The 27,936-nt window shown below is 45.5% G+C and overlaps 1 protein-coding gene across 1 annotated transcript in view; it reads right to left on the bottom strand.

The window, feature by feature from the left end:
* Nucleotides 1–26,187, bottom strand: part of RGS19 (regulator of G protein signaling 19) — a 31,896-nt gene extending 5,709 nt beyond the window's left edge. The window contains exons 1-4 of the mRNA XM_063296913.1: nt 26,043–26,187; nt 10,334–10,481; nt 8,583–8,722; nt 1,910–1,984 (exon numbers count right to left, since the gene is read on the bottom strand). Of these exons, the coding sequence (XP_063152983.1) occupies nt 1,910–1,984; nt 8,583–8,722; nt 10,334–10,363 (245 nt within the window). The 5' untranslated portion in view covers nt 10,364–10,481; nt 26,043–26,187. The remainder of the gene's footprint in view (nt 1–1,909; nt 1,985–8,582; nt 8,723–10,333; nt 10,482–26,042) is intronic.
* Between the last annotated feature and the right edge of the window lie 1,749 nt (nt 26,188–27,936).

Raw genomic sequence — 27,936 nt, forward strand, 5'->3', positions numbered from 1 at the left:
TCTCGGAAGGGACCCTCCCTAGTTTCTTGGGCTGTGAAGGTGAGGGGGAAGAGATGTACTTTCAGATCTGCAAGATAGCGTAATCTTACAATAAAGTTAGTACTTCTGGATGTGCTTCTTGTCTGGACTACCTCACAAGGCTGACATCAAGGGAGCCCTGCTTTTCCCTGGCTTTGCATGGTAGTATGAGAGCTCATGAAAACACTTTTGAGTTCAGGAGGTGATACGCAGATGGTGAAAGTGTTCAGTTGCACATTACCACTCTGTTGCTACTTCCTTGAGTCATACGTGTATTCTCTGGACCTCATGTGACCACAGCAAGTTTGTCAATTCCAGTGCATCGTGGCCCACTTTGCACCCAAATACTGCACACCTCTAGAAAGAACATCTCCTTAGCTTTTAGCAATAACAAACTCACATCATACAGTGAAATAAGGAAGTGCATCTTGACTAGTGGAAACCCAACTTTTCTAGGGGGAAAGGTTATTAAAGTACTACTTTCTAATTCCGCCCTTAATTTCCTCCCTAATCTAGGTCAAGTGCTCTGAAGTTCCGTTTATTTCAGCTCAATGAAATTTAGTCGTTTTAGTTTTGAAAATGCATCTCTTGGGTTGGGTCTCGAGTGTAGAATATATCTTTTATTTATGAGATTGATTTCTCTTCCACAGAGCCCCAAAGGAGTCCTCTGGGCAGCTAACAACATAAAAAATCAATCCATCAAAGCATCCAATCAAATGCTCCTCAAACAATACAACTGTCATAAAAAGAAATTTAACTATAAAAATCAAGGCAACCTCAGTGGAACTGCAGAAAACTAAAATTAATTCCCCAAACATTCAGTGGTGAACAATGGCCGTTTCCCCAGCTTCTCCAGTGCCAACAACTTGGATCTCTCTAGGAGAGAGTTATACTATTATAATTCTTATACTATACTATAATAATTGCTATTATAATTATACTATATACTATTACACTACATACCATTACAATTATGAGCCCCTTTGGTGTAGCGGTGAACGCACCAGGCTAGAAACTGGGAGACCGTGAGTTCTAGTCCCGCCTTAGGCCTGAAAGCCGGCTGGGTGACCTTGAGCCAGTCCCTTTCTCTCAGCCCTAGGAAGTAGGCAGTGGCAAACCACTTCTAAAAACCGTGTGAAGAAAACTGCAGGGACTTGTCCAGGCAGTTGCTGAGAATTGGACACAATTGAACGGATAAAAAAAATATATACTCTCCTAGAGAGAATTATATGGAGGCTACTAGTGAAAAAGTTCTGCCTTTTCTTTCCAATCCTGGAGAAGGTTGATATAAACCAGTGTTTCTCAAACTTGGCAACTTTAAGTTGTGTGGACTTTAGCTCCCAGAATTCCCCAGCCAATGTGCAACTGATGGCTATACTTACATAACACACTCGATTAAATTCACAGAGGACTTTGTGCACCTGCCTTCACACAACTTAATCTGGGCTAAGCTTTGCATGCTATGCAGACCCACCCTGTTGATTAGTTTACACTTCTAAGTAATGTGCAGACCAAAATGGTGGCTTTGTTCATGCAACATGCTTAATCTATTACTGAATAAATCTAGTTTTTCTGGGTTTGTACAATACATTTCAACCAACCAAACAGGTGGAGTTCACACAGCACAAGAAGCCACCATCACCCTGATTCAAACCAACCAAGCCTATTTTTTATTTGTACACTGCCCAATTGCTAACAACTCTGGGCGATTCACAAAGTCAAAAGACTGCAAAAGCTTAGCATGTTGTGCAAACACATCTACCAGATCTTCAACTGACCAGGTTAAGCGTGTGGTGGGAATGCAGCCAAAGGGAAGCCAGGTCAAGGGTGTTGTGTGAATGCAACCAGCCAAGCAGAAAAGCTTCTCAAGTGCTACAAAAAGGTAACTCACCAGGATTCACAGTTTGGAAAGGTCTCCAGTTTGGTGTCGCGTGATGCTCTCCAGACTCGCTCCCGATCCTCATTCCTAACAGTGCAAAGAGAGGAGAAGATTGGATGAGACGGATTGGATCGGAATCAGACACCGTGGCTTTATAAATTATGGTTATCTTTTAAAGCATTCAAGAGAGCCAGTTTGGTATAGTAGTTAAGGCATCAGGCTAGAAACCGGGAGGCTGTGAGTTCTAGTCCCACCTTAGGCATGGAAGCCAGCTGGGTGGCCCTGGGCCAGTCCCTCTCAGCCCTAAGAAGAAGGCCAGGGCAAACCACTTCTGAAAAACCTTGCCAAGAAAACTGCAGGGACTTGTCCAGGCAGTCACTAGAAGTTAAGACTGACTCAAAGGCACATACGCACAATTTAAAGCATTCAACTGGATTTAACTGATTTTTTTTTGTACTGATGCAGAAAGGTGTTTTTTCTTAAACCACTGCCTGTCAGCCTTCCCAGGTAGACCAGACAGGAAACAACCAGATGAGCTAATTCTACTTTACTGTAAAGCTCCATTAACAGAATCTTGCAAGTTGGAAAGTACAAACCTCCCATTGTCTCCTTTACAGCCTGAGAAACTAGGGGGGGGGGTTTCCCTTCTGAGCCTCTTTCTCCATCCATTATGGAGCTGCGGGCTGTGCCCTCTCTTATCCAATCCTTTCCTAGGCAGCATCCCTTTGCCCCGTCTCCTGAGGTCTTTCCCACATACCATTACATTGCCCAAATGTTAATAAACGTCCTTCCTTAATAGATTACAGAAGCCATTCTGGGGAGAGAGTTGGAATCAGAGATGTATGTGAGGAGGGCAAAAAAGTCAAGGTGGCGGTTACAGCTGTGCAACTGAAGGCCTGCTGCTTTTCTGTGTGCTGCACGTGGGACAAATAAAAAGGAGTTGCATGCTCATCACCACCATCTTCATTTTTATTGACATCCCAGGCTGGAATGGTACCAAGAACTAACATGGATCGTAAAATACTGCTTCTGATGGGAAATACCTGAGGCTGAATTATAATCGAGGAAATCTTGTCTCCTATGTTCTAAAGAAAGATGGGAGCGTCAAAGGAAGTCTGACTCAAAACCTCCCATGAACATTTTGATTTTCCTTAACCATTCCAAAAATCTGCCACCAACGCTAGAGTCCTGAATTCTTTTCTGACACAGGCTGGAAAACGCCTGCCATGTTGTCAGTCTCCCAAATTCATAGAAGAAATATCCATTTTCCCCCCCTTCCCAGATGGAAAAAGAAGTTTGGGGAGGGCAAAGACTTGCTTTAAGTTTATGTAAGCCAGTGTTTTTCAAACTTGGCAACTTTAAGGTGGGTGGCTTAAGATGCTGGCTGGGGAATTCTGGGAATTGAAGTCCACCCATTTAAAGTTGCCAAGTTTTAATCCACTGCCTGAATTTTGAGCCTGATCTGATCTGGCCAATAGATGTCAGTGTTCCCTCAATGTTTAAACAGCAGGAAGTCGAAGACGAAGCAGAAGTTAAAATGCTAGAAAAGGGGGAACAATCCCTCTGCACTGCCAACTAGGACCACTTAGCCAGCAACTGGTCAGGGACCTCAAGTCTCAGCATTGGCTTTAGCAGCTCATCAAAGCCTGGAAGCTAGGCAGGGTCAGCCTGGTCTTGGATGGGAGGCAGACCCCAAGGAAGCCCAGGACTGTAGACTAGATTGGGAAGTTGGAAAAAAAATCCTGGAAGAGGCAGAAGGAAACCATATCTGTATGGTAGCCAAGAAAATAATATGAACACATGCAGGAAGTCAGGATCATGAAACGTCGAGTTGATAAAACTTGGACCTTTCCTTCTTTCTGTGCAAGTCTGCAGCTTGCAACTTTCAGTTCAGCTACTGGCTCAGGGGAAGGAAATGGGTCAGAGAGGGGGCAATTTAAGCACAGCAGACTTTCCTTGTGCCCCTTCATAAAAACCAAAAAAATAGAGGTGGCAGAGTGGGCTTGTCTTAAACTACACATTTCACCCAGCTTAACCACCATGATTTTCTCCATGGAGCCTAGGAAACCATTCAACCACTGCTAACATCTCTAATGGGAAAGGAGAAAAAACCGGATTGCTTGGCACAAGTCAGAATGGCCTTTAGTGATGAGGCAAGAAAAAAAAATGAACTCATGTAGGGAGGGCAAAGGGCTACCAGAAGTCTTAATAGGCAAGCTGGCTAGTATGGCCAATGGTAGGGATTTTCTGCAAGGCATCTGATGGGGCAATACAAGTCGTGCATTTGCTTACTGTTCTTCCCATCTTTGTTTCCTCAATTTCCAAGTTTGGCATTTTCTCAAAGGGGGTCACTGAATCACAGGCCAGGTTCACACCACATGCTTAACCTGGCTAGTGAATTACCCCACGGGAGGGCAGTTGTATAAAGGTAGTTCTCGACTTAGGACCACAATTGGGACTGGGATTTCAATTGTAAGTTGTTGCGGTTGTAAATCGAGTCACCATCTGACCAGACCCGATTTTACGACCATTTTTACAGAGGTTGTTAAGCGAATCACTGTGGCTGTTAAGCGAATCCAGCTTCCCCAATGGGCATTTTTGCTGGAAAAACGGCAGAAAAGTTGCAAAACGTGATCATGTGACTGCAGGATGCTGCAACCGGTTGTAAATGTGAACCGGTTGCCAAGCATCTGAAATGCGATTATGTGACTGGGGGTGGGGGTGTGACATTTTGCCATGCTCGGAAGTGTTTTATAGGCCATAAAGCACCCATTCTGAAGCTTTTGTAACTTTGGACCATCGTTAAACTAACAGTCGTAAGTCGAGGACTACCTGTAACCTGTTAAACCACAGTTAGGCTGGGTGGATGTAATACCCTGAGCCACAAAGAAACTAACTAAAGTTAAAAGTATGTTGCATGAACACAATCCCACTGGGTCTTTTGATGGACTTGGGGTGGGGTTGGATGTAGTCATGTGGCGGTCACTTGTTTTGCTCACAAGCAAAATCCACTCCTGTGATTCATGGGCCACTGCAGCGTCACAATCAGAAGCAAAAAGCAGAAGGATTTAAAAGCTTGAAAACTGCATTGCTTTCCTTGTCTCTTCTCCTAAACACTATGCATATTTTTTTGCTCTCTGCACCAACATCTCCAGCATCCTCCCAGGTCAGACTGATGTGCACCCTACCTGCTTTGTATACAAAATTGGACAGTGAATGTTTTTGCTGGGCCTTTTAAAACCACATAAAAAAACTGGAAGCCTGATCAGAACTTGTCTGGAAGGAAGGAAAATGCCTGGGAGAAAAGAGAGAGAAGAAGGCAGCATGGTGGTCTCCAAACTTCATATCCCTTTTATTTTAAAATCCCTCTCCCACCGGCTTTAAGTGGAATTGGAGCAGACCTGGGTTAAATGCATTTGTTAGCAGCATGCGCAGCATCTGCGTCTTGTATGCCTCCAAGGGGGAAACGAGAAAAGCTGCAAGCCCCGCCCCTTTTGTACCTGCATTATGACATCATAAGGACATGCAAAAGAGGTGGAATTAGCAGGTTTCTTTTCTTTCTCTTTTTGACAAGAGTCAGATCCTGTGGAGTCTTCTGAATGGCAACCTTCCTTGAAGCCATGTTGGTTGGGAATACGGGGACTGGAAATCCCAAATCAAGCAGGGGACAACAGATGAGTGAAAAAAACAGAGAAAGCCCCATAAGATGTTCAGACTGGCCAGGCCTAACCTCTAAACTTCTGGGTTGAGTTTTGACCTCCCTCCAACACACTTGTGCTCGGAAACCTTAATCCTTATTGCAGGAATTCTAAAGTCCATCTAGCCTTCAACGAGAACCCTGGGAGAGGAAGAAGCCACCAAGATGGTACCCGTGCCACGATGTCATCCAGCAAACTTTACACATCAGGTCCACTGATCAAGTCACGCCATGGCTTGCTTCACTTGCGTGATGATGCCACAAGCAGGGGAAGTCACCTGCACGATGACATTATGATGGGCGTGACATCACTTGATCTGCAGCCTCCCTGCAGATGCATGTGGAAGCATGGACATAAACACCCCACCCTATCATTTGGGAATAAAAGAGGAGGCCTAGTGAAAAATGACTTAACTAAGAATCGCAAAAATCTCCCAGCCCTGCTGTCTGAGACCATTTTAACAGGAACAGAATCTGCAGTCCTTTGCATTCAGAGGAAGTGCTTCACCATTGAAACGCCAGCTCCGTTTTCTCACTCTGCAGGACCCTTGTGTATCAATGCCCTGCAGCGCTTGGGCTGTGTCCACACAATGTGCTTAGCACAGACCAGAGTTTCCCAGCCAGGGTTCTGTGGCACCCTGGGTTCTGCGAGAGGTCACTTGGGGTTCCCCAGGAGATCACGATTTATTTAAAAAATTATTTCAAATTCGGGCAACTCCACATTAAAGAGGTAAGTTTTGTTCTTTATTTTCAGTTTAAGAACACTGTTAATGCATAGATGCAGGCCTACCCATGAAATGCATATAATGATTTTGTAACTTCCAGCCTGTATTTGAGCCCAAACGGGCAGGGGTTCCCCAAAGCCTGAAAAATATTTCACGGGTTCCTTCAGGGTCAAAAGGTTGAGAAAGGCTGGCCCAGACAAAGAAAAACCTAGCACCTGAATTCTTACAACATGCTAAACTTTGATTGGTTTTAACCTGGGTTAATTTTGGGTGGCTCAGCGGGGTGGGCCAATCAGGTCTGTCTGGTTAGTGATGACTGAAGAGATGCTGCAACCCCAGAAATGGAAGATTTCTGTAACCAGGTTGAACATGTTGGTGAACTGTTTTCCTTTACACCAGGGTTGGAGAATCTCTGGCCCTGTCGATTTTGGTGAATTAGATCTCCTGGCAGCCCTCAATAATGTCCATGCCAGCTACGGTGGCTGAGGACCGCAGTCCAGCATTCCTGTGCTATGGAAAAATTCTTGCTGTTTATGAATATTCTGTAGGTGCAGCAGACTTAAAAGCAAGGGACAGGAGACGCTATTAAGTGCACATTAAGCTAGGAAATAATGACATTTCCTAGAAGAGCCTGTGAGCAAAGTCAGTAGGGAATATTCTAAATTTACAATAACTAGACCCAGGCGCATGCGCTCCGAGCCAAAGAGAACTGGATGCACTCTGTGAAGTACAAACAGGAGAGGCCATCTGTTCAAGATGCGGTTTAGACTCATTTGTTAAACGCTCCAGGCAGCCTCCAGGATAAACACAGCTTAAGCCCAGGGCCGGCTCAAGTGGTGGACACGGGGAAAAGGGAACTTGTTACAACGAACAGAAGAAGAACAGAACTTGCTTTCTATTTATGGCAAGCCCTGGGCAGAGGCTTAACCAGTGTTTCTCAACCGTGGCAACTTTAAGAGGGGTGGACTTCAACTCCCAGAATTCTGCAGCCAGCAAAGCTAAATTTAAAATACAAACAAACAAACAAAATGAGGAGGAGGAAGAGGAGGGGCGCACAATCAGACTTACAAGATTATAGCCCATCTCAAGTTTTAGCCTTCCTGTGGAGTTGATTGCCTGGTCCAGTCTACCTCATGGGGCTGACATCAATCTTGCAAGCCTGATTGTGCTGTCCTTCCTCCCCCTTCTTACACTCCAGTGAATCAGGGAGGTGTCTGCCCGAGCCTCTTCTGGGTGTTATCTTGCTGCTCCAGACTCAAAAAATGCTTCAGCCCCTTTTGCCTAGGGAACAGTTCCTGCGTATCTCCATCATCTTCCTGACTCTCTACAGATGTCAAATCTGACAAATGTATACATATTCTGGGGAAAGCTGGCTGGGGAATTCTGGGAGTTGAAGTCCACCCCTCTTAAAGTTGCCAAGATTGAGAAAGTCTGGGCTAAACCAAGGGACGTTCCCTGCAGCTTGTCTTTTGCCCTGTGCATGATGACCATTGGGGTCTCCTCCAGCAACTGCTGCTTCTGATTTGCTCCTGAGAGTTGTGGAGTGCTTGGATCTGGATGGAAGGGGGCGCCTTCTCAAAGCAACCTAACCTCTTGTTGCACAGAAGCTGCGGAGACTTAGAAAAATACGTAACGCCCCAGTGCCAGCAAATAGTTTCATTAAGCTCATAGCAATATTTAAGTGATCAAATATTTCTCTTTTCTGAAACATTTCTGGTAAAAGAACACTTTGATCTTTCGACCATAAGCGAGTCCATCTGGCCATGCCGTTGATCAAGGAATTTTCGCAAAAGACGCCTGCCTTCCTGGGTTTGATGGAACATGGGAACGCTCATCAGCTCATGCACGTTAAGGCTGAGCATGCTTTGCAAGTGATCTGGAAGAAGCGCTTCGTGCCTCCCGCGAATGCGACACTCCTCGGCTCTTCCTGAAAGTAGGATGATGTCTCGCAAGCGGGGCCAGCCTGGGGTGATGGGCCAAGAACCGCAGCCACTTTCAGGAGTTAATGCAACTTTAATGAGATGGCTCTTTAAAGCAGCGGTGTCTTTTTTCAGGCTCCTGTGGGCATCTGCAAACGGTCCGGCTGCTTTAGTGACATCAGAGAGGGAACGTGCTATTTCCGAATCACTGGTAAAGCATGCAGAGCCTTGGTGGAGGTGTGAAAATGTGTGTGTGTGTTCGTGTGCACGCTCGTGTACGGAAGCAGCAGAGTAGTTCCTAGGAAAGAGCCGAAACCTCCCAACTGCGTCCAGCAGGCACATACCATGAGCAGCTGCAACAGCAACACCAACAAAAGCAACAGGGGTTGGCCCGTCGGTGGTTGCTGGCCCTCCGCAGTGCTGTCGGAGAAGTCTCATGCTGAGACATTGGAAGGGGTCTGTCCGGGTACTGTGGCTCTGGGTACTAGAAAGGGAAGAAGCAGAACAGACAGGGTAAGCAACAAGGCATTTGGGCCAGTAGAGTCCCCGTGGGGCCCTGCAAGGAATATTTATTCATTTGTTAGATGTGACATCTGTAGAGAGTCAGGAGGATGACCTTGATGGAGATACGCAGGAACTGTTAGTAGGCAAAAGGGGCTGAAGCATTTTTTGAGTCGGGAGCAACGAGATAACATCCAGAAGAGATTCAGGCAGACACCTCCCTGATTCACTGGAGTATAGGAAGGGGAGGAAGGACAGCACAATCAGGCTTGCAAGGTTGACGTCAGCCCCATGAGGTAGAGCAGACCAGGCAATCAACTCCACAGGAAGGCTAAAATGACTTTAGTTGAGATGGGCTAGAATCTTTAAGTCTGGTTGTGCTGCCCCTTCTCCTCCCCCTCCTTATACTTCAGTGAATTAAGGAGGTGTCAGTCTGAGCTCTTCCAAATGATATCTGGATGTTCTGGACCTAAAAAGTGTTTTACCCCTTGCTGCCTTGGAAACAGAGCTTGTGTATCTCCGTTCAGGTCGTCTTCCTGACTCTACAACATCCCACCTTTCTTCCAGGAATTCAAGTTGCCAGATGCAGTACTCCATCCTCCAATTTTCCCTACAACAACCCTGTAAGGTAGGTTGGGCTGAAGGAGAGTGACTCCATGGACCAGCACCTTCACCACTACCCCACATTGGCTTTCCATGGAAATTAGCACTCTTCCCTTTACACAGCTGAATTGAAATAAGTTTATCTATCATCTCTTCCTCAGACTTTTTTCTACGACAACAGCCCTATGAGGTTGGTTGAGTAAAACAGCTGATAAATAAAATCAACTAAATAAATAAAGGCATGCCATGGAGCCAACAGCTTCGTATGATAGATTTTTTATTTTCATTTCCTTCTTAATTTGCAGTTTTAATTTTTTTAAAAAAATTCTTTCAGATTAAAGACTGTCTTGTTAATTGTGCATATACAGGTAGTCCTCAACTTATGTCCACAATTGGGACCAGAATTTCCATCGTAAGTCATTGTGGTCATAAGTTGAGTAGCCACATGACCGGACCCGATTTTATGACCGTTTTAAAGCAAATCACGAGTCTTTAAGTGAATCACTGTGATAGTTAAACGAATCCAGCTTCCCCAATGGGCGTTTTTTGCTGGAAAACAGCAAAAAAGTCTCATAACACAATCATGTGACCACACGATGCTGCAACTGGTCGTAAATGTGAGCCAGTTGCCAAGCACCTGAAATGTGATCATGTGACCCTGAGGGTGGTGGTGGTGTGATATTTCGCAACACTTGGAAATGCTTTACAGGCCATAAAACACCCCTTCTGAGGCAATTGTTAAACAAATGGTCGTAAGTCAAGGACTACCATGCTGGCTGTGGAATTCTGGGAGTTGAAGTTCACACTTCTTAAAGTTGCTAAAGTTGACAAACACTGAACTAACTAAATAAACAGAATTAAAAGCATTTCTGTTCTCCCTTTCTGGGCCAATATGAGTAGAAGCCTCAAAGGGAACAGTGTGCAACGCTCCGTGAATGACCTGAGATCAGCCTGGCTCTGTGCATGACTTGAGTTAGCGTTAGCAGCTCACCTGCTTCCCCACTTCGCAAAGGGTCGGCATGGACAGCCCTCTTCAGCCGTTCCGGCCCTTGCTGGGTGCTTTTTCTCTGCCCGAGGGCCGCCAGACGTCTCTGCGGCCCCTGCCCGGCCTAGGGCAATTGCAGCTTAGGGAACAGCCCCTGCAGGAAGAAAAAACATTGCTGGGGTCACAAGGGCACTCCCTGGTGTTGCTCTTTCAACCTTACTAATCAGAATGAGCATTGCATCAATTCAGTGTATTTTAAAGCATCCTGCCTCGTGGGGGCAATGCAGAGATTCTGAAGGAGAGCCGTCAAAAGCAGAAAGCTTGATCCAGATGATTGTGGATTAAAGAGAAAAAAGCATGCCTTCCGCTCTCGCAACCAGGACCATGTCCTCCAAGTTAACGTTCCAAGTTTTTTGGAGCGCACAGTTTCTTTGAGGATATTGAGGTTGTAGAGAGCCAGTTTGGGTAGTGGTTAAAATGCTGGCTAGAAACTGGGAGACTGGGAGTTCTAGTCCCACCTTGGGCATGGAGCCAGCTGGGTGACCTTGGACCAGTCCCTCTCTCTCAGCCCTAGGAAGCAGGCAATGGCCAACCACTTCTGCAATCTTGCCAAGAAGACTGCAGGGACCTATCCAGGCAGTCTCCAGGAGTCAACACCGACTTAAAGGTGCACACACACACACTGCCTTAGCTTGCCGATCGGAAGGTCGGCGGTTCGAATCCGCGTGACGGGGTGAGCTCCCGTTGCTAGTCCCAGCTCCTGCCAACCTAGCAGTTCGAAAACATGCAAATGTGAGTAGATTAATAGGCACCGCTTCAGCAGGCAGGTAACGGCGTTCCGTGTAGTCATGCCAGCCACATGATCACGGAAGTGTCTACAGACAAACGCCGGTTCTTCAGCTTTGAAACAGAGATGAGCACCGCCCCCGAGAGTCGGACACGACTGGACTTAACGTCAAGGGAAACCTTCACCTTTACTAGCACTTGGTGGAGCAGCCATGAAGGCTTTGGGAAAGATATTCTGATGCTGGGATGTGTCTGTAGATGTCAGCCCCACTAGGTAGACCAGACCAGGAAATCAAGTCCACCAAAAGGCTAAAACTATTTTTACTGAGATTGGTTATAATAACAGAATTGTGCAAGTCTGATTGTGCTCTACCTCCTCCCCCTTCTTATGCTCCTGTGAATTAAAGAGGTGTCTGAGCCACTTTCAAATGTTATGTTGATGTTCTGGACTTAAGAAATGCTTCCGCTCCTTTTCCTACGTAATGGTTCCTGCATATCTCCATCAAGATCATCTTCCTTACTCTCTACACTAGCTATGGACCAACTATCAGAATCATGCAGACAGTGGTTTTCCCCAGGACACTCCATGGAAGCAGAAGTTGGACTTTGAAGAAGCAGGATAGAATGAGTATTGGTGCTTTTGAACTTTGGTGTTGGAGAAGACTCCTGAGAATACCGAGGATAACAAAACAAACTGATGGATCATCGAACAAAACAACCCAGAGTTCTCACTCCAGGCACAAAGGACCAGGCTCAAGTTATCCTACTTCAGACACATTAGGCAAAGACCCAGCTCTCTGGAGAAGGCTCTGATGCTGGGAATGGTGGAAGGAGAAAGAAGAAGAGGAGAACCAGCAACAAAGGTGGAGGGACTCTGTTGCAGTGGCAATGGGGACACCATTGGAAGACCTGAAGGACCAAGTTGGGGACAGATCGTCAAGGAGAAAATCCATCGAGTCAACACGGACTTCCTACTCTTTGCTAAATTACAACTTCTAGCTGGCTTTGCCAGCACAGCTGACAAAATCAAAGTCACACTATGGGGCTTGTTCATTGTCACACCTGGATGCACAAAAGAGGTTCAGTCCAATCCATGTAAGATGATCCATCCACCAATCTCCTTAGCTGGACTGGGGCAAAAATCTCCATCACACCATATGTGCCTGGAGACCTTTCCCCATTCAAGGGCAACACACACAAAGTAGCTAATGCTTTGTCCAGGTATCTTCAAACTGCCCACTCTTCAAACTGCCCAATCCCTAATCAGCATCCTAGCTGGGGATTATGGGGAATGGGATCCAACACATCAGAAGAACATCAGGTCAGAGAAGGTCATGTCAGAGGAACAGCGACTGACAGCATGCTAGAGGAGAAAACGACTCCCTCTAAGATGCAGAAAAAAGGGGTATATTTCTATCTCTCCAATGTTTTAGCCTCCCCAGATTTTCATTCTTATTTTGAGCAGGAATGTCTGTGGGGTGGTGGTGAGAAAACCAAGATGGTAGCTGCAAGATCGAAACCCCACCCTTTTCCCTCTCTGTCACTCATGTAACACATGGGGGGTCAAAAAAGTCAAGATGGCACACCTAGAAGCCACAGGACAGACATTAAAAAAGGGACGGAGAAGTAGGTTGGGACCCATCTGGCCGTTTTACAGCACCTCCTAATCCTTCCTTGGGAGCAAAGTTGGACGTGGGGCTGAGATGCTCCCTCTTTTCTTGTCCTTGTTCCTTGCACATCCCCTTTTCCCACCCTGATGAAGGGTGGGGTGGGATAGGAAAGGTCTCTTAAACCTAATTTTCACATGGTTGTCAATGCCATTGAGGCTCTCCAAGGACCCTAAATGGAAGTCCTTGGTCTCGGGGGGAAAAAAGGGGCAGGGAGGAAATCAGTTTTTCGGGAAGTGAGCTTTATTTTGTGACTTTCTGGAAGACCAAACACAAGACCAGCCACAACCCATCTGCACGACCGCAAGTGAGAGAAAACAAGCGGGTAACGATCAACGTGATTTGATAGGAAATTCTGTTCCCATGTTCTCGTTTGATTTGTATACAGGATGTCCCAAAAGTCAGGCCCGGTTGGCCAATCACAATACCTTGCACTAATCTTATTAATTAATACATTTTTTTCAGAGAAAAAGTTACCCAACTTAGGAACGTTCAAAAGTCATGCATCAAATGAGAAAGAAAGTGTTTAGAAGAAAATGACAACCAATGCCAGGGGTGACATCATTCCCTATCTATAGTGGAGCGTTGTACTGCTTTTTGTGCACAGATCCAGATTCAATTCCTCTGTCTCCTGGTAGGTCCTAGCTGGTATGGATAATGCTAAGCTGGGTGAAGCAGTGCCAGAGATTCCCACGCATATTTTCAAGGCAATGGAGACCTAGAGCAATAAGCATCCATCAAAAGTGCGTTCCCACGTTCGCTTGTTGACATAAACTACCACCAAACTCCAGTAACCCAGAAGACTTTCTGGAATGTTACAAAGCTTAAGATAAGAAGACAAGCATCTAGAGATCAAGGAACTAAGAGGGGAAAGGCTCCCTATCTTTTTCTAAGGGAGGAGTATGGATCCACCACTGTTCCAGGCACAGCAATCCCATATGATCACTAGGGCTGAGTGATGTAGAAGCAGCGTTTTGGACTGTCCATCCCTCTGAAAGACATTACAGGTAGGCCTCGCTTAATGACCATAATTGGGATCAGAATTTCAGTTGCTATGTGAAGGGGTCATTAAGCAAATCTGACCCGATTTTACAACCTTTTTTGCAGCGATTGTGAAGTGAATCAGTGTGGCCATTAAGCGAACTGCATGGTCATTAAGTGAATCATGAGGTTCCCCATTATTTGGCTTGCCAGAAGCCGGCTGAGAGGTCAAAAATGGCAATCACATGACCATGGGACGCTGTGACTGTCATAAACGCAAACCAATTTCCAAGCACCCAAATTGTGATCGTCTGACCGGGGGACACTGCAACAGTTGTTAAGTGTGAGAACTGGTCATAAGTCAGTTTTTTCAGCACCATCTTAAGTCCGAACCATCACTAAACAAATGGTTGTTAAGTGAGAACTACCTGTAAAGCAGCCCAACTTTTTTCAGGCTTCTTCACTCACTTCACTCAACACTCTCTCAGGTCCTTAGCAACGTTTAAACAGTGGAGACTCCCCCATCTCCACCACCAAAGCTGCAAGCTTCAGATCTGAGCACCCATGGAAGATCTCCTAGGAGTTCAGTGACGTCTCCTGAAACCACCAAAACCCCCTTGAAGATTTAAGCATTACTGCAACATCAATCCATTCTATTTAGCTATCTACCACCTTCCCAGATTTTGTTACCAGAGATTTCTTCACCTGCCAAACACAGCTTGCGAGTCGAGCTTTAAGTCCCAATGCATTTACGTTGCATAGTAGGTACACTGTGCTCTGTGCCTTCTCTTTCCTCCAAGATTCAGACGCGGTGGCAAGAAAGGCCACGTTTCACAGGTGACATTTAAGGATCCCAAGCTGTTATTCTTCCGGTTTCTTTTGTCATTTGTCAAGAAAGGAGGAAGTTATGCAAAGCACAGACCTCCAATCACTACATTCGTCTTCTGAGACTGCCCTGATCAGGAACATTCACCCAAGAGCTAGAAATTTGGTCATAAAACAGAAGCTGAGCAAAGACCACAATGGGTCTGGTTAAGGAAAAGAAGTGATGCCCGAGTGAACTGTGGAATGTGTTCTGAATGCACAATCTTTGGCATCTTTAGGCAACAGATTTCGTATCTTGGGAGAATATATTGTATTCTTGTCAGATGCAGGAATCGATGTATGGGGCTGGAAGAATCTAGATAGTTTGGTTCAGCCTTCCTCAACCTTTTGACCCTGGAGGAACCCTTGAAATATTTTTCAGGCCTTGGGGAACCCCTGCACATTCAGGCTCAAAGAAAGGCCAGAAGTCACAAAATTATTATATTCGTTTCATGCATAGGCCTGTATGTATGCATTCACAGTGTTCTTAAACTAAAAATAAAGAATGAAACTTACCTCTTTAATGTGGAGTTGCCTGAATTTGAAATAAGTTTTTAAATACATCATGATCTCTCAGGGAACCCCTAGTGAGCTCTCGCAGAACCTGTGGGTGCCACGGAACCCTGGTTGAGAAACCCTGGTTTGGTTTATTTCCTGTGCCTGTTTAAAATACAATTCCTTTGCCACCGCTGCCAGGAAGGAAGCAGATCGACTTTGCATCGTCATCACCATTCCTTATTTCATGGCTCAACTTTAGCCAACCGGATCCACTTCAGCTACTGTATATTGGGAACGGCTCCCAGATCTTGAGGCAGCACGGCTAGCCAAGTAGGGCTGCTCCTTGCCCACATGGGTTCCATGGACTCTTTTAGACTTTTCAAAACAACTAATATTAGAACAGAAACAACAAAAAAGTTTCTTCAATGAAGAAAAGAGTCCCCTTTTCGGGAGAGATGGGCAGTGATAGAAATTAGATTAGATAGATAGATAGATAGATAGATAGATAGATAGATAGATAGATAGATAGATAGATAGATAAAAACATCCCAGGGGAGACTCCAACTCTGGGGTTTCGCAACCATCTCCTGTACCAATATAACCCAGTCCATTCTTGTTTAGCATTTCAAGGTCAGCTGCACACCTGTTCCTACTACTACTGCCTCCCCGAACCTTTGAAAACACAGGTGGAAAATTTTGCACCCTCCCTCCCCATGAAATCATGTCACCATCATGCCTTCTCATGGCCTTTTTGATTCATTTTTGGCAGCCTCATTTCTCTCCAAGGGTGTCTGCAGAGGGCAGGGTCCCAAAAAAGTCAAGATGGCAGTAGAAAAGCCCCAGCATAGCCCCACCCCCTTTCACATCCATCCCTGTGCACGTAGAAAGTGGTGGGGCTTCAACTGTATGGTCATGGCCAACATCTTGACTTTTTTGACACCACCCCCCTCTGCCCATAAGTGTACTGCATGTATGGGAAAGCATGCATTGGACTTGCCCTCCAAAGTCAATTATTCAATGCTGAATTCATTCCTGGTTATGATTAACCCCCCCATGTCCCTTCCTCCCCCACTACTGGATCTTTATGAAGGTACTTGACCCATAACTAAGGGCAAACTAAGAGTGGGGAAGACTGTACCCATTGTCCTGCTGCGTGAAATAATAATTTGCAAAACCCTCTGAAGCCTGATCTGTGCATGATTAAAAAAAAACGCTGCTTAAGATGGTCCCTCTTCCGCTTATACTCCAGACACAATCAAGGTGTAAAACTTGGCTCGTGGGAAAGGGCTAACCTAGGCCTTGTGCTGATGTCTACAGCCCATTTTGGAGCAAGCTCTGTAGCTGGATGGGAAAAATTGCAAGGGGGGCAAAAAATGCACCGTTTCGCCAGATGCTTGGATAAAAAGGCTTTGCTTGGAACCCCATTATGCAATTCAGCTAGTAGCTGCCAAGGCTCTGCTGACTTCCCCCAGTGGCTGTGCTAATATGATAGCCAGATACTCATTTTGGCCAGGTGCTGATTGCAGAGGATCTCTTAGCAACACTCGGCAGAAACGGAAGCAGGCCAGTCCTGCAGGGAAAGGACGTGAGAAGGGGAAGAGGCCTGGAAGCCCACCCCTCAAGAAACAGATGACAGCTATTAAGAAACAGCATGGAATGTCTGTAATAAAAGTCTGCAGTGATAGCCCTAAAACAGCTGGACAATGCAGAACAGGTGACCTCAAAACTGCATCCGATGCCCTGATGAACATCTTGCCATCTTCCAAAGATGATCACTGCTGTTTTGGGCACAGGGACAAGCTTTGGGGCAAGAATGACACTAGAACTTTCCTGGCCCTGGTCCCAGCTATAACACAAAGCAATTTTTTAATTGGCTGAATCCAGCTTGGAGAAGCTTTCCTGAGTGGAAAATTGTTGGAGGTTTTCAAGAAAAGATTGGACAACCATTTGTCGGAGATGATATGAGGATTCCTGCCTTGGGCAGAGGGGTGGTCTGGAAGACCCCCAAGGTCCCTTCCAACCCTATGATTCTATGATTCTAAGTGCGCCTGTAGCTTCCTGGAAAGCTTCCAGAGATGGACTTTTATTGTACTATCTTAACGTTCTTATCCATGGAACCTTCCAAGGGATCCAAGCTACATTTGTAACTGCCCATGACATCAGTTTCTTTTCTTTTTCCTCCCCACTCCAGAGGAAATGCAATCCGTTAAGGAGGAAATGATGGCACAGCTGGACTCTTCCTTCTGATTTTTAGTACTACAAGGTCTCCATTCCTAAACCTCCTAGGTAGAAAGGCTTTCCCTCTGCTTGGAAACGTGCAAACAGTCAGAGAGAGGCCTTTGCAGCTCACGACTCACTGGTCAGAAATGTTGAGAGAGTGACTGCTTTGTTTCTGCTTCGGCTGAGCTTGGCAGGGGAGGGAGGAAAAGGACAGAGGCTGAAAGGAACGGGGAAGGCTGAAATAACGCACTTCAGAGAGTTCTCTGACCAGGGAGGAAAAGATATGCAACACCAGATGGTGTGAAGGGACCCGAAGGGTATGGGGCACAGAGAAATCAAAAAGGTTACAAGAAAATGGGTACACGCTGAGCAAAAAGTGTAGGAGAAATCATCTTCCATAATTCATAATGTCCATAATTCCTACAATGACCTATCCAGATTAGTAAACCATGATTTAGGCTGTGCACAACTGGATATAGAACCAATGGAGTAAGGCTGAATGGCACCTGGGGCTAGGAGGACAGAGAGGGAGGCCCACCAAACTCTACTTATGTCTCCTGTGGTGTTCTCCAGTTCAGATTAGCCATCCCAGGCAAAATCCCCACTCAGGAACTTCTCAACTTGGTTTGTGGCACGATGGAGGAAACATCTACTTAGCCTACTCAGGATGGGTAGGCACAGCAGACCCTCGAGCAGCAATTCCCAAGCTTTAAATTTATGCAAACCATGCCATCAACATCAAAAACTTGTACAGAGCATTATGTAAGCCAAAAGTCAGCAATACGATATCCACAGGTGACATGGTTCACATGAGTGATCCCTGCTGGTGTCTGCAACCCTCCACAATTTAAAAAATGGCTTGAAACTTTTGAGAGATCTCTATGTAATCTTTGTATTGTAACCTGGAATCTGGTGAGACTTTGGATGAGATCAAAATCTCCAGCAATCTTGTAAGAATTTGGCTATTTTAAAATTGTTTCTAGTTTGGTATTTGCCCTGTAGGTGATCTGCAGTGTTCCTGCAGGAACCATGAACTACAAGATGGTAATTAAGGTTTTAGAACAGGCTTCTTGGCAATGCTGGCTAGGAATTATAAGAATACTTGAAAAGGTTGAGAATACTTGAAGGTCAGCAGATTGGAGAAGTCCCATACATATTCTCTTCTGCCACTGAAATGATGGAACACTTAATGTAGGACCTTCTGCTCAGCAGAAATAGGAATGTTGTGGAAGGCAGACACATTCAACCTACATCACAGAGCAGCCCAAAGACACCCTTTTGAAGCCTTCTTCCCCACCAGCCTTAGACAACATCCGCAAAAGCCACTGAGGAAACTGGGGGAGGGGAAGGGGACACCTAATGTATGTGCAGAGATGAGGAGAGATACAGAACCCTTACCAACATGAATCAAGAAGGAAACCTGGTTAGACAAGATGGTCCCATCGTTAGTAAAGATCCAGTGGAGTGTCAGATCCAGAAGAACACCTATCTCAGCTTTTCCTAGTCTGATGCCATCTAGGCAAATTGATGAAGTTTGGCCCTTCAAGTCTAGCAGGGTGGCTGGTTGGAAAGGCCCTGTCTGATCATAGAACTCCAAGGTATCTGAAGACGGAAGTACAGGTTTCAGCAGCACATAATTGAAATGAAGTTCTCAGCTATGAGTTGACATCTGCAGAGGAAGGCTAATCACACACACCACACACATTGCTGGCAAGCAAATGCTCCTATCACTTTGTCCTTTAAGACAAACATGACAATAGAATCTGGCCTAGTCCAGTCTCAGATATTCCTTTGAAGTGATCCTTTCAGATACCTCCTACACATACAGAAAAAAGAGAGCTGCTGGACCAGATTGAAGGTCCAGCTAGCCAGACCTGTTTCCCAAAACATGAACGGTAATGAATGGTATTATTTATCTGCTGTGTTCAGAGCTTCCTAAAGCCAAAGAGTCAAGCTGCTTTTGAAATTCAGCAATCAGCACTGATCACGATGAACATCTAGAACTTCCTCATAAAACCAGCACATTCCCATTTCCGTGGTATGGAGGGGAGAATCAAGTTAGCAGCTTCCATTCCACCATCTTGACACACACACCCCGGGACACCCAATATCATTGCACAAATGACAAAAAATATGTAATTACATGTCATTTGCACAATGATGCTATGCCTGGGTGAGGTTCCTTGTTCCCTCTCTCTTCAGATGACCATGCTTACCACTAATAGTGTGAAGATGCTACAGGACTCTTGCTGTAAACCTTTTTGACCTCTTCTTTTTCACACACACAGACCATTTTTGAAGAAGTAGAAGGCTTATTATGCACTGGGGTGAGGGTTTAGAAGGCAAAATGAGAGGAAAAACTCTGATTAATGTGAAATTGCCTGTTACACCTAATCCCGTTGCTAAGCCACAGTCATCCCTTCTTACCTTGCTCTCAGGGAAAAAAACAAATGGGTGTGTCCCTGACCTTGTCTAAACTCCTAAAATACTAACAACTTGTTTTCCCTCTTGTCCTCTCCTTCCTCATTTCATCTTCCAGCCAGCTAATGCTGAATTTTAACTTCTATAATCCCCAGATAGCTATTAAAGGTATTGGTCCACTGCAACCGGTGTGTGTGTGTGTGTGTGTGTGTGTGTGATGTTCAAAACTGGCTCTTAGACTTCCAGCCTGAACCCTTCAGAGATATGGACACCTACTTTTCTTGACAACAATGTGGACTTGGTTGGCTGCTGCCTTCTTCCATGATGATTTTTGAAGAATTAAGTCTCACTTGCAGCCAGCCCTTGGGTTTCCTGGTTTCCCATCCCAAAACCAGCTACCTCTGACCCTGCTTTGCATTGATGGGATCAGCCAAGCTCGCCAATATGCTGCCACTGCTGCAGGCAGGATAAAATCTTCAACCCCTGTGACTACATGAACACAGCCGTGCAGCTTATTTAACAGCCATATTGACTTGAGTTTCTGGGCCACTAATTCTCCTGGGTTGCTAGTGGTTTACAGAAGTGGTTTGCTGCTGCCTTCTTAGAATTTAGTAATATTGTTTTGTCTGCATTTCACTTCAGCTTATAAAAACAACCCGGGAAGGTAGGTTAAGCTGAGAGCAACTGGCCCAAAATCACCCAGTGAACTTCCATGGTTGAGAGTTAACTAGAACCTGCATTAGTCTAGTGCCAGGCCAACACTTTAACCCAGTGTTTCTCAACCTCGGCAGCTTTCAGATGTGTGAACTTCAACTCCCAGAATTCCCCAGCCAGCCATGCTGGCTGGGGAATTCTGGGAGTTGAGGTCCACACATCTGAAAGCTGCTGAGGTTGAGAAACACTGCTTTAACCATAGCATACTGGTCAGTTCTCATTCTTCCAGGATGTGGACTTTACCTTACAAGGCTTGGGATGTCATCCTTAGTCCTCCCATCCAAAGCCGAATTAGGGCCAACCCTGCTTAGTTCTGCGACCAGCTACGGTTGCCTTGGACTCGCCATGTTCTTTCACTGGAGCAAGTGAATCCAGACTGGACTACTGAACTTGGCTAGAACAGGTTGTCTCACTGTTCCAGCCTGTTGCAAGCCTCTATTTGGTAACTCCGCTGCTGAGTGACCAGCTACTGTCTCCTGCTGCATGCAGCTACTAACTTCCCAGAACAAAACAGAGACCCCCTTTTTAAAAGCAAGATCCTATTTTGTCATCTTGGGAAATATCCGCCTTTTCAAGTTGTTCCTCTTTGGTGTTAGCACACTCTTTCTTCTTCCTCTTTTGAAAGGGTGTTTTCAGATAACTGCTGGCATTTAGCTACCCAAACCGAACTTCCGTTTTTGTTTTTTTCTGGGCTGCTGAGGTGACTCTCTGTAGACCTGAACGTACTTTGAAAAACCTTATGACCTGCAATCCTGGGCTCGCTACCCACCGGTTCTTTGAAAATCCTCTTGCTTGGGGTGAGCGCTGGTGGTCGATGTGGTTTTGGAAGTCTAACGGGGGGGACTACCAAGCCCAAATGGCTGGTTCCGCGTTTGGCTGTTTACGTTGGCCTGATTGCAAAAGTTGTCTAGGCCTATCTACCCTCTTTGGCCACAGCGTAGTTCAACAGAAGAAATCACAGTTGTGAGATGTGATGCAAACCACCGTGCAGAAGGCATTAAAAGGGGACTGGACACTGTGATGGGGGGCCAGCTCCTGACGATTAGTTTTGCTGGCCGTTTGCTACCTCCAAAATCACAGACTAAGTCTGGATTTCCAGCTGCTGGAGAGACACACTGAAAAGAGGACAACTGCACTTCTGTCTATGTCTTCATCTGGTTGGCCACCATGTAACACACAATTCCAGCTAGATAGGCTGTTGGGCTGGCTCCACTGGTTTGTCCAATCCTCTTTCAAAGTCCTTCAACTGCCATGTAATTTTCTTGGTGGTAGTAGCTAAGTTGTTCAATATTTCCAACTTTCCAGTCTAGTCTATCATTCAGGGATTTTCTGGTGGTCTCCCATCCAAGTACTGGCCCGGCAAGATCAGTAAGCTGCCCCCACTCACTAAAACTCACTTGTCTAGTAATGTTCAACTAAAGCAAGTATCTGTCCCCTGGGGGTGGAGAAATTCTATCATTTCTAATTGCCATTGGAAATCATTTTCCCATTTCTCCAACCTTACATTTGTCTTGCCTGTTTGTAAACGGTTTCAGGAGTCTAGGCAAAAATGCACCTGCATTTTCAAGCACCTTCCCTTTCACCCATTTTTTCTTGTATCTTTTCTCCAAATCTATTGTTCATATAACCTTTCCTGATATTTGGTACTTTGGCAGGATATTTTCATTACTAAATGTACTTAAGATTTATCCCCCCCGATATACATATTTTGTACGTTAAAAAAAAGTCTCTCAAAAGACAGAAGTGCAAAAGTCAAAGTAGAGCTAAGGGTTGGTTTGCAAGGTCTCAGAAGCCTATGTTGCGCTAAAATACAAATAAAATTTCTCTCTCTCCCATCTCAATGCCCCCTGTATATTCATATTCAAATACTGCCTTTTATGCTAAAGCATATTGAAGCAATTTGCTAGAGAAACAGTGGCTGAAACACACAACGAACAATATGTTAAGGCAGTGTTAAAGCGGTGTCTCTCAACCTTGACAACTTGGAGATGTGTGGACTTCAACTCCCAGAATTCCCCTGCCAGCAACTGGGAGTTGAAGTCCACACATCTTAAAGTTGTCAAGGTTGAGAAACAGTGTTAAAGTAACCTAAATTTTCATTGAAAAGGGAGGAACGTTTTGCCAATATTCCTACTGGGAGGGTTTGAGTGAAAGCAATGACTTTTCAACAACCCCCACAAGTAGGCAGCCCTTCCTAAATTCCAAGATGGCATTTAACCTGGTTACTGAATTAACCCATGTTCTGGATTTGCATTCGATGCCGAATCATTAGCTAACCAAAGGGGCCGGTTTGTGCGACGGGCTAAGCCCCAGGAAACCTCATGCAGATTAATCCAATTTAGTCAGAGCTCCTAGACCTGAACTGCAAACTTCTAGAGGAACACAAGAGCAACAGGTTAAAAGTTTGTCTCTCTTTCCTGCCCCCTTGTGGTTTTCTGGATTTTTGCAGCTTAGGTTTGATAGTCCCAGCTAGGATGTTTTACAACTGTGGCCATTAAGTCTTAATCTGAGCCCGGTATCTTGTTTGCATGTGGCCTCCATGAATCTGACCGGGGGGGCTGGCACAACAAGATTCAAGGCAGGAGAGGACCACATGAAACACTCCCCCCCTACCACAACATAAGCATCCTCTGGATCATTTGAATGTGCTCTGCAGAGATCCAAAAATTAACTTTTAATATGATGGAGGAAAAGATGAAATGTACAGGGGAAGATTGCACCAACCATATTTGATGAATGAAACGAGATGCACTTGGAAATGGAAAGGATTAACTTAGCTTTAGTCCTCCACATCTGCTTTCTGGAGCCTAGCCACTGGAGCAGGACCAGTTTGAGGTGATCTGCAGCTCTGGCCCTCGGCACGGAAAATGTGTGTGTGAACCCAGGGGTGTCCAAAAAAGACAAGATAGCGCCAACTAAACACACGATCCAAGTTCCGCCTGAAATGGATGGAACTTTGGGCGCACCGTTGTGGCCGCCATCTTGATTTTTTAGATTGTACACTGCGGATACCCCTGCGTGAACCCAGATATGAGCATTATTCAAGAACAGTCACACATGGTGTCAAATCTGTGCGGGAGAAGGGGCTTGAAGGCCTACCGTGCTAGTTCACCAGCTGTTTGGCTGGTCTGAAACCAGACAGCTGGGTGAGCTTGTGTATGTGGGAACTGCACAAAATTCAAGTGTTTGAGGACAGAGGAACAACTGACCAGCCTCCACCGGTGTGAGCAAAGCCGTTAGCCCAGCCTTCCCCAACTGGAGGCCAGATGTGTAGGATTTGGCCATGCAGCCTAAAGGCAATGTTGGTGATGATTATTGGAGCTAAAGTGAGGCATAACTGGAGTGCTTTTGAGATGGGGAAACTGTCTTCGATGTTTCTTGGCGGCTCTTCATAAAGACGAAATTTGCCTCTTGCAGAAGGAAAATATTTATTTTCCAGACTTATTGAAAAGGTAGATTCATAATGGAAAGTGAAGATCTCCTGGACACCAAATGAGCTTTCCCAACTGAGATGTGCTTGGATTTGGTCTCGGAGTGTGCAGGAGCACGAACGCAGCACCTGTCCGCAAAGCCGTTGTGCAATGGCGCAAACAGCCATGGGTGAAAACGCTCCTCCGGTGGCTCCAAGCTGGGTGGAGAACGTAACTATGGTGTCTTCCTCAAACCTTGGGGAGAAGACTGCTGGACAGAAAGAGGACTCTCTCACCCTATCTCACAATTGCTAAGAAGGAAGGCAGCTGCACGTCTTCCTCTTCCTATTTAATGTGTTACAAGGGTTGCATTCACACAGCACGCTAGCCTAACCTGATCAATGAATTAAATTCTCTTCTGCTTTTGCCCAGGACTTCCAACACAAAGAAGCCCAAAGGCCTGCATTCACACCACATGCCTGGCCACAAAAAACTAACTAAGGTTAATGCCGGTTTTGTGAATGAGGCCACCAAGTTTTTAACCGATCCAGTTAAAGGTGTTGTGTGAACACAGTTAAGGATTCTGCTGGAGGAAAAGTACGCCCAAACTCCTCGCTGATTGAACTGAAGAGTCTTATTCAGTTTGAGACCTTCCAAATACTTGTAACAATCTCAGATTTCCTAGCCCACTAGAGCCAAGTTGGCCAGGGAACTCTGCAAGCTGCAGTTGCTGGACAAGTGGAGAAGTTGGAGAAGTTAAAACAGATATTCCCTTCTATTTTCCAAGAGAGAGGGAAGTGCAAGGAACATCTTAATTCAAGGTATCCGGGTTCTTCCTTTACTGGGAGGGGTATAGGAAAAGATTTTGAAATTTTTAATGGCATTTTTATCCTACCCTTCTCTCCCGGTTGCACGGGGTAGCACTGACAACAGTGGGATAAGATTGGTATACTGAAAAGCCTCAGGCAGTAAAAAGATCTTTGCTGAAAAAGCAATAATGACCCCAGATTCAAAATATCAAGCCTTTATGTGCTGCTTGGCCAAGGCAGGAGGATAAAAATCCCCAAAGACCATCTCAGCTACAGAAAGTACAAGCCTGCCAGGATGTCTAATATGGAAATTGTAGTTTGAGATTATTCCTCAGCTATGCCCATCAAGTCCCCTGAGGAAGAATGAGAGAGATTTGCTGATACAGTATCTTGAATGTTGACTTATGTTGCCCATCAAAGCAATTTCCCCATTATATTTTCTGCCATCTGACCACGCGCACAAAGACTTTAAAATCTGATTTATTTCCTGGGACAATCTGAGAGACACCCTCTCAATAATAATGGGACCCCAGGGTGAAGGGAGGGGGAGATGAATCAAAATCATGTCGTTTCTGCTATGAGGTTATGGCCCACGCGATGTCACTGCAGCTTTTACGACATGCCGATAGCTGGATCCCAGACATAATATAAGACTCCAATATGCAGGTAGAAACACAGTCAAACGAGGGGAGATGTGAAAGATTCACACTTCACACTCAGCCCTGAACCTTGGCTGATAAACCACAGTGCCTGAGTTCACACACGCTAAAATGAAACCTGACTACATTATGGCAAACCAGAACATGTAAACCACATCTCAGGTCAGGAGAGTTCATAGCATGGTAAAACAAAAAATTGTGACGACTAAGAACTCCTTCAGCAAAGAGGCCTTTGGGAACACCTTTGCAATTTACCTTTTTCGATCTGTGGTGGTCCACCAACAAGAAAGATATCCGAGCAAGAGACGCAGATCTGCCTGTAGATGCGCTAGTAATGTGTCTGGTTTATGTGCAAAGCTACATTAACTTTCACTTGCCCTCCAGCATAAATCATAAATGTAACTACGTACACGTATCAGAAGGGATGAGCAGTCCATTTTGCAAAGCTGAAGTAGGTTCCACCCAACCTACTCTCCACCATGAATTATAAATAGATATAATTATGTCAAGAGGTGGACTACAGTACATGGGTTTATTTTCATGGTTTCCTTCAGTCCCGCCCCCCCACCCCGCAACCGTTAGCTTGCTGGCACAGCCAGACCCCCCCACCTTGGTGGGAAACCCGATTTAGAACTTGCACCTTCAGACCAAGGAGAAGGGTTGCGAGTTGGGGCACCTCACCGTACCTGTTCCATGGCTGAGAGCATCCTGTCTACCCATCCTGGAGGCTTTTCCAAGACCTCTGGAGCTCCCTTCCCAGGCTTGTCATAATATGTGTGGAAAAGAAGAAGAAGAGGCACACCAATGTGGTAGAAAACAAGAAAAGGAGAGGGAAGCAAGTGAGAACTTACTTAACAGGAAAGGGAGTGACGGCGGAAATGGCGTAACCAAATGCAAGACTGAAGGCCTTTTTGGAGAAAGCTGCAGCCGCTGGAGAGCTCTCAAGAAGGGTTCCTAGACATAGGAAAAGCTGGTGACCACGCTGAGGGTGCAGAGAGGAAGTGGTTGAGAAGTGTGGCAGTGTGCAGAAGCGCAGGGTGTGGCCCGAGAGAGTCCCCGTCTTTCCAGCCTGTTGTTATACTGCAACACTTTTGGGCGACATGTTGAAATTCGTATGCAGGGGCTTTCCGGAGGCCTCATCTCTCTAGTTGCATCTGGAAGCGGTGGTGGGCAATTTATGGGCACTTGAGGGATGGGGGGAAAGGAGGGAGATGGGATCTGCAGCGCTTCCCTTCGGCAGTGGTGCTTTTCCTCTTGTTGCTGAACACCAGCACTTGCCATTGGCTGGGATGGTGGTGGAGATATCTGAACCTCCTTCCTCGATTTCCTGCCCTACCACTGGTCTTCCAAACACATAATCCAACAAATACAGAAAATTTCCAGAGGAGATGCACATCTTAGGGATGGCTCCCTGGATTGGCTTCCTGCTCCAAACACAGTCATATTCAGCTGTCAGGACCAAGGTCCAAGGGCTGGATCTAACAGCAACACAGCAAATGCTGATGGTGACCAAGTGCCTTTGATCAGCTTTTGTTGATGTGCCTGTTTGGCCTCCTGTTGCACGACAGAGACCTTGCTACAGTTGGGCCTTCCAGAAGAACTTACAAAGAGAATATGGGACTGTCTCTGTTGTGGTTTTCTGCCCCTTTGATTAACTCACTTAAATGTTGCTGACTTTTCCTTGCTTTAACTGTTTCATTGATTGGTCACCCTTCACAGCGTCCCTGCAACATTTCCAGGATCATTATTTATTTATTTTATTAAATTTACGATGCTCACCCGCTCCAAAAGACTCTGGGCAGCTTTGAAACAAGGATTTCAAATAAACCAAGTGCAACCTATTATTTATTTGCTGTTCACCATCCACCCCAGTAAATGCAAGGGACCAACCACAGCTCTCTGCTTCACTTTAGGACCAGATCTCAAAGATGGGGTGATGTTGTGATGAAGAATCACAAATTGACCAGGGGACTTTAGGCCATTCCCTCTTTCAGCCCAGCCACATTCTCAAAAAGCATTATTTGCAGGGAAGTTGCCTTCAGCTCCTGGAAGAGGGTGGGCCAGAAATAAAAAATAAATGAAATAAAAATGCCTTGGCAGCCAAGGCAACTGATTAAAGGTTGGCATTGTGTATCAGAACAACGGACTGGTTTAAGATTGGGAAAGGAGTACGGCAGGGCTGTATACTCTCACCCTACCTATCCAGCTTGTACTCAGAACACATCATGTGACAAGCTGGGCTTGAGGAATCCAAGGCTGGAGTTAAAATTGCTGGAAGAAACATTAACGATCTCAGATACGCAGATACCACTTTGATGGCTGAAAGCAAAGAGGAACTGAGGAGCCTTATGATGAAGGTGAAAGAAGAAAGTGCAAAAGCTGGCTTGCAGCTAAACCTCAAAAAAACCAAGATGATGGCAACCAGCTTGATTGATAACTGGCAAATAGAGGGAGAAAATGTAGAAGCAGTGAAAGACTTTGTATTTCTAGGTGCGAAGATTACTGCGGATGCTGACTGCAGTCAGGAAATTAGAAGACGTTTAATCCTTGGGAGAAGAGCAATGACCAATCTCGATAAAA

The sequence above is a fragment of the Candoia aspera genome, chromosome 3 (assembly GCF_035149785.1).
Source record: "Candoia aspera isolate rCanAsp1 chromosome 3, rCanAsp1.hap2, whole genome shotgun sequence".
Taxonomy (NCBI): domain Eukaryota; kingdom Metazoa; phylum Chordata; class Lepidosauria; order Squamata; family Boidae; genus Candoia; species Candoia aspera.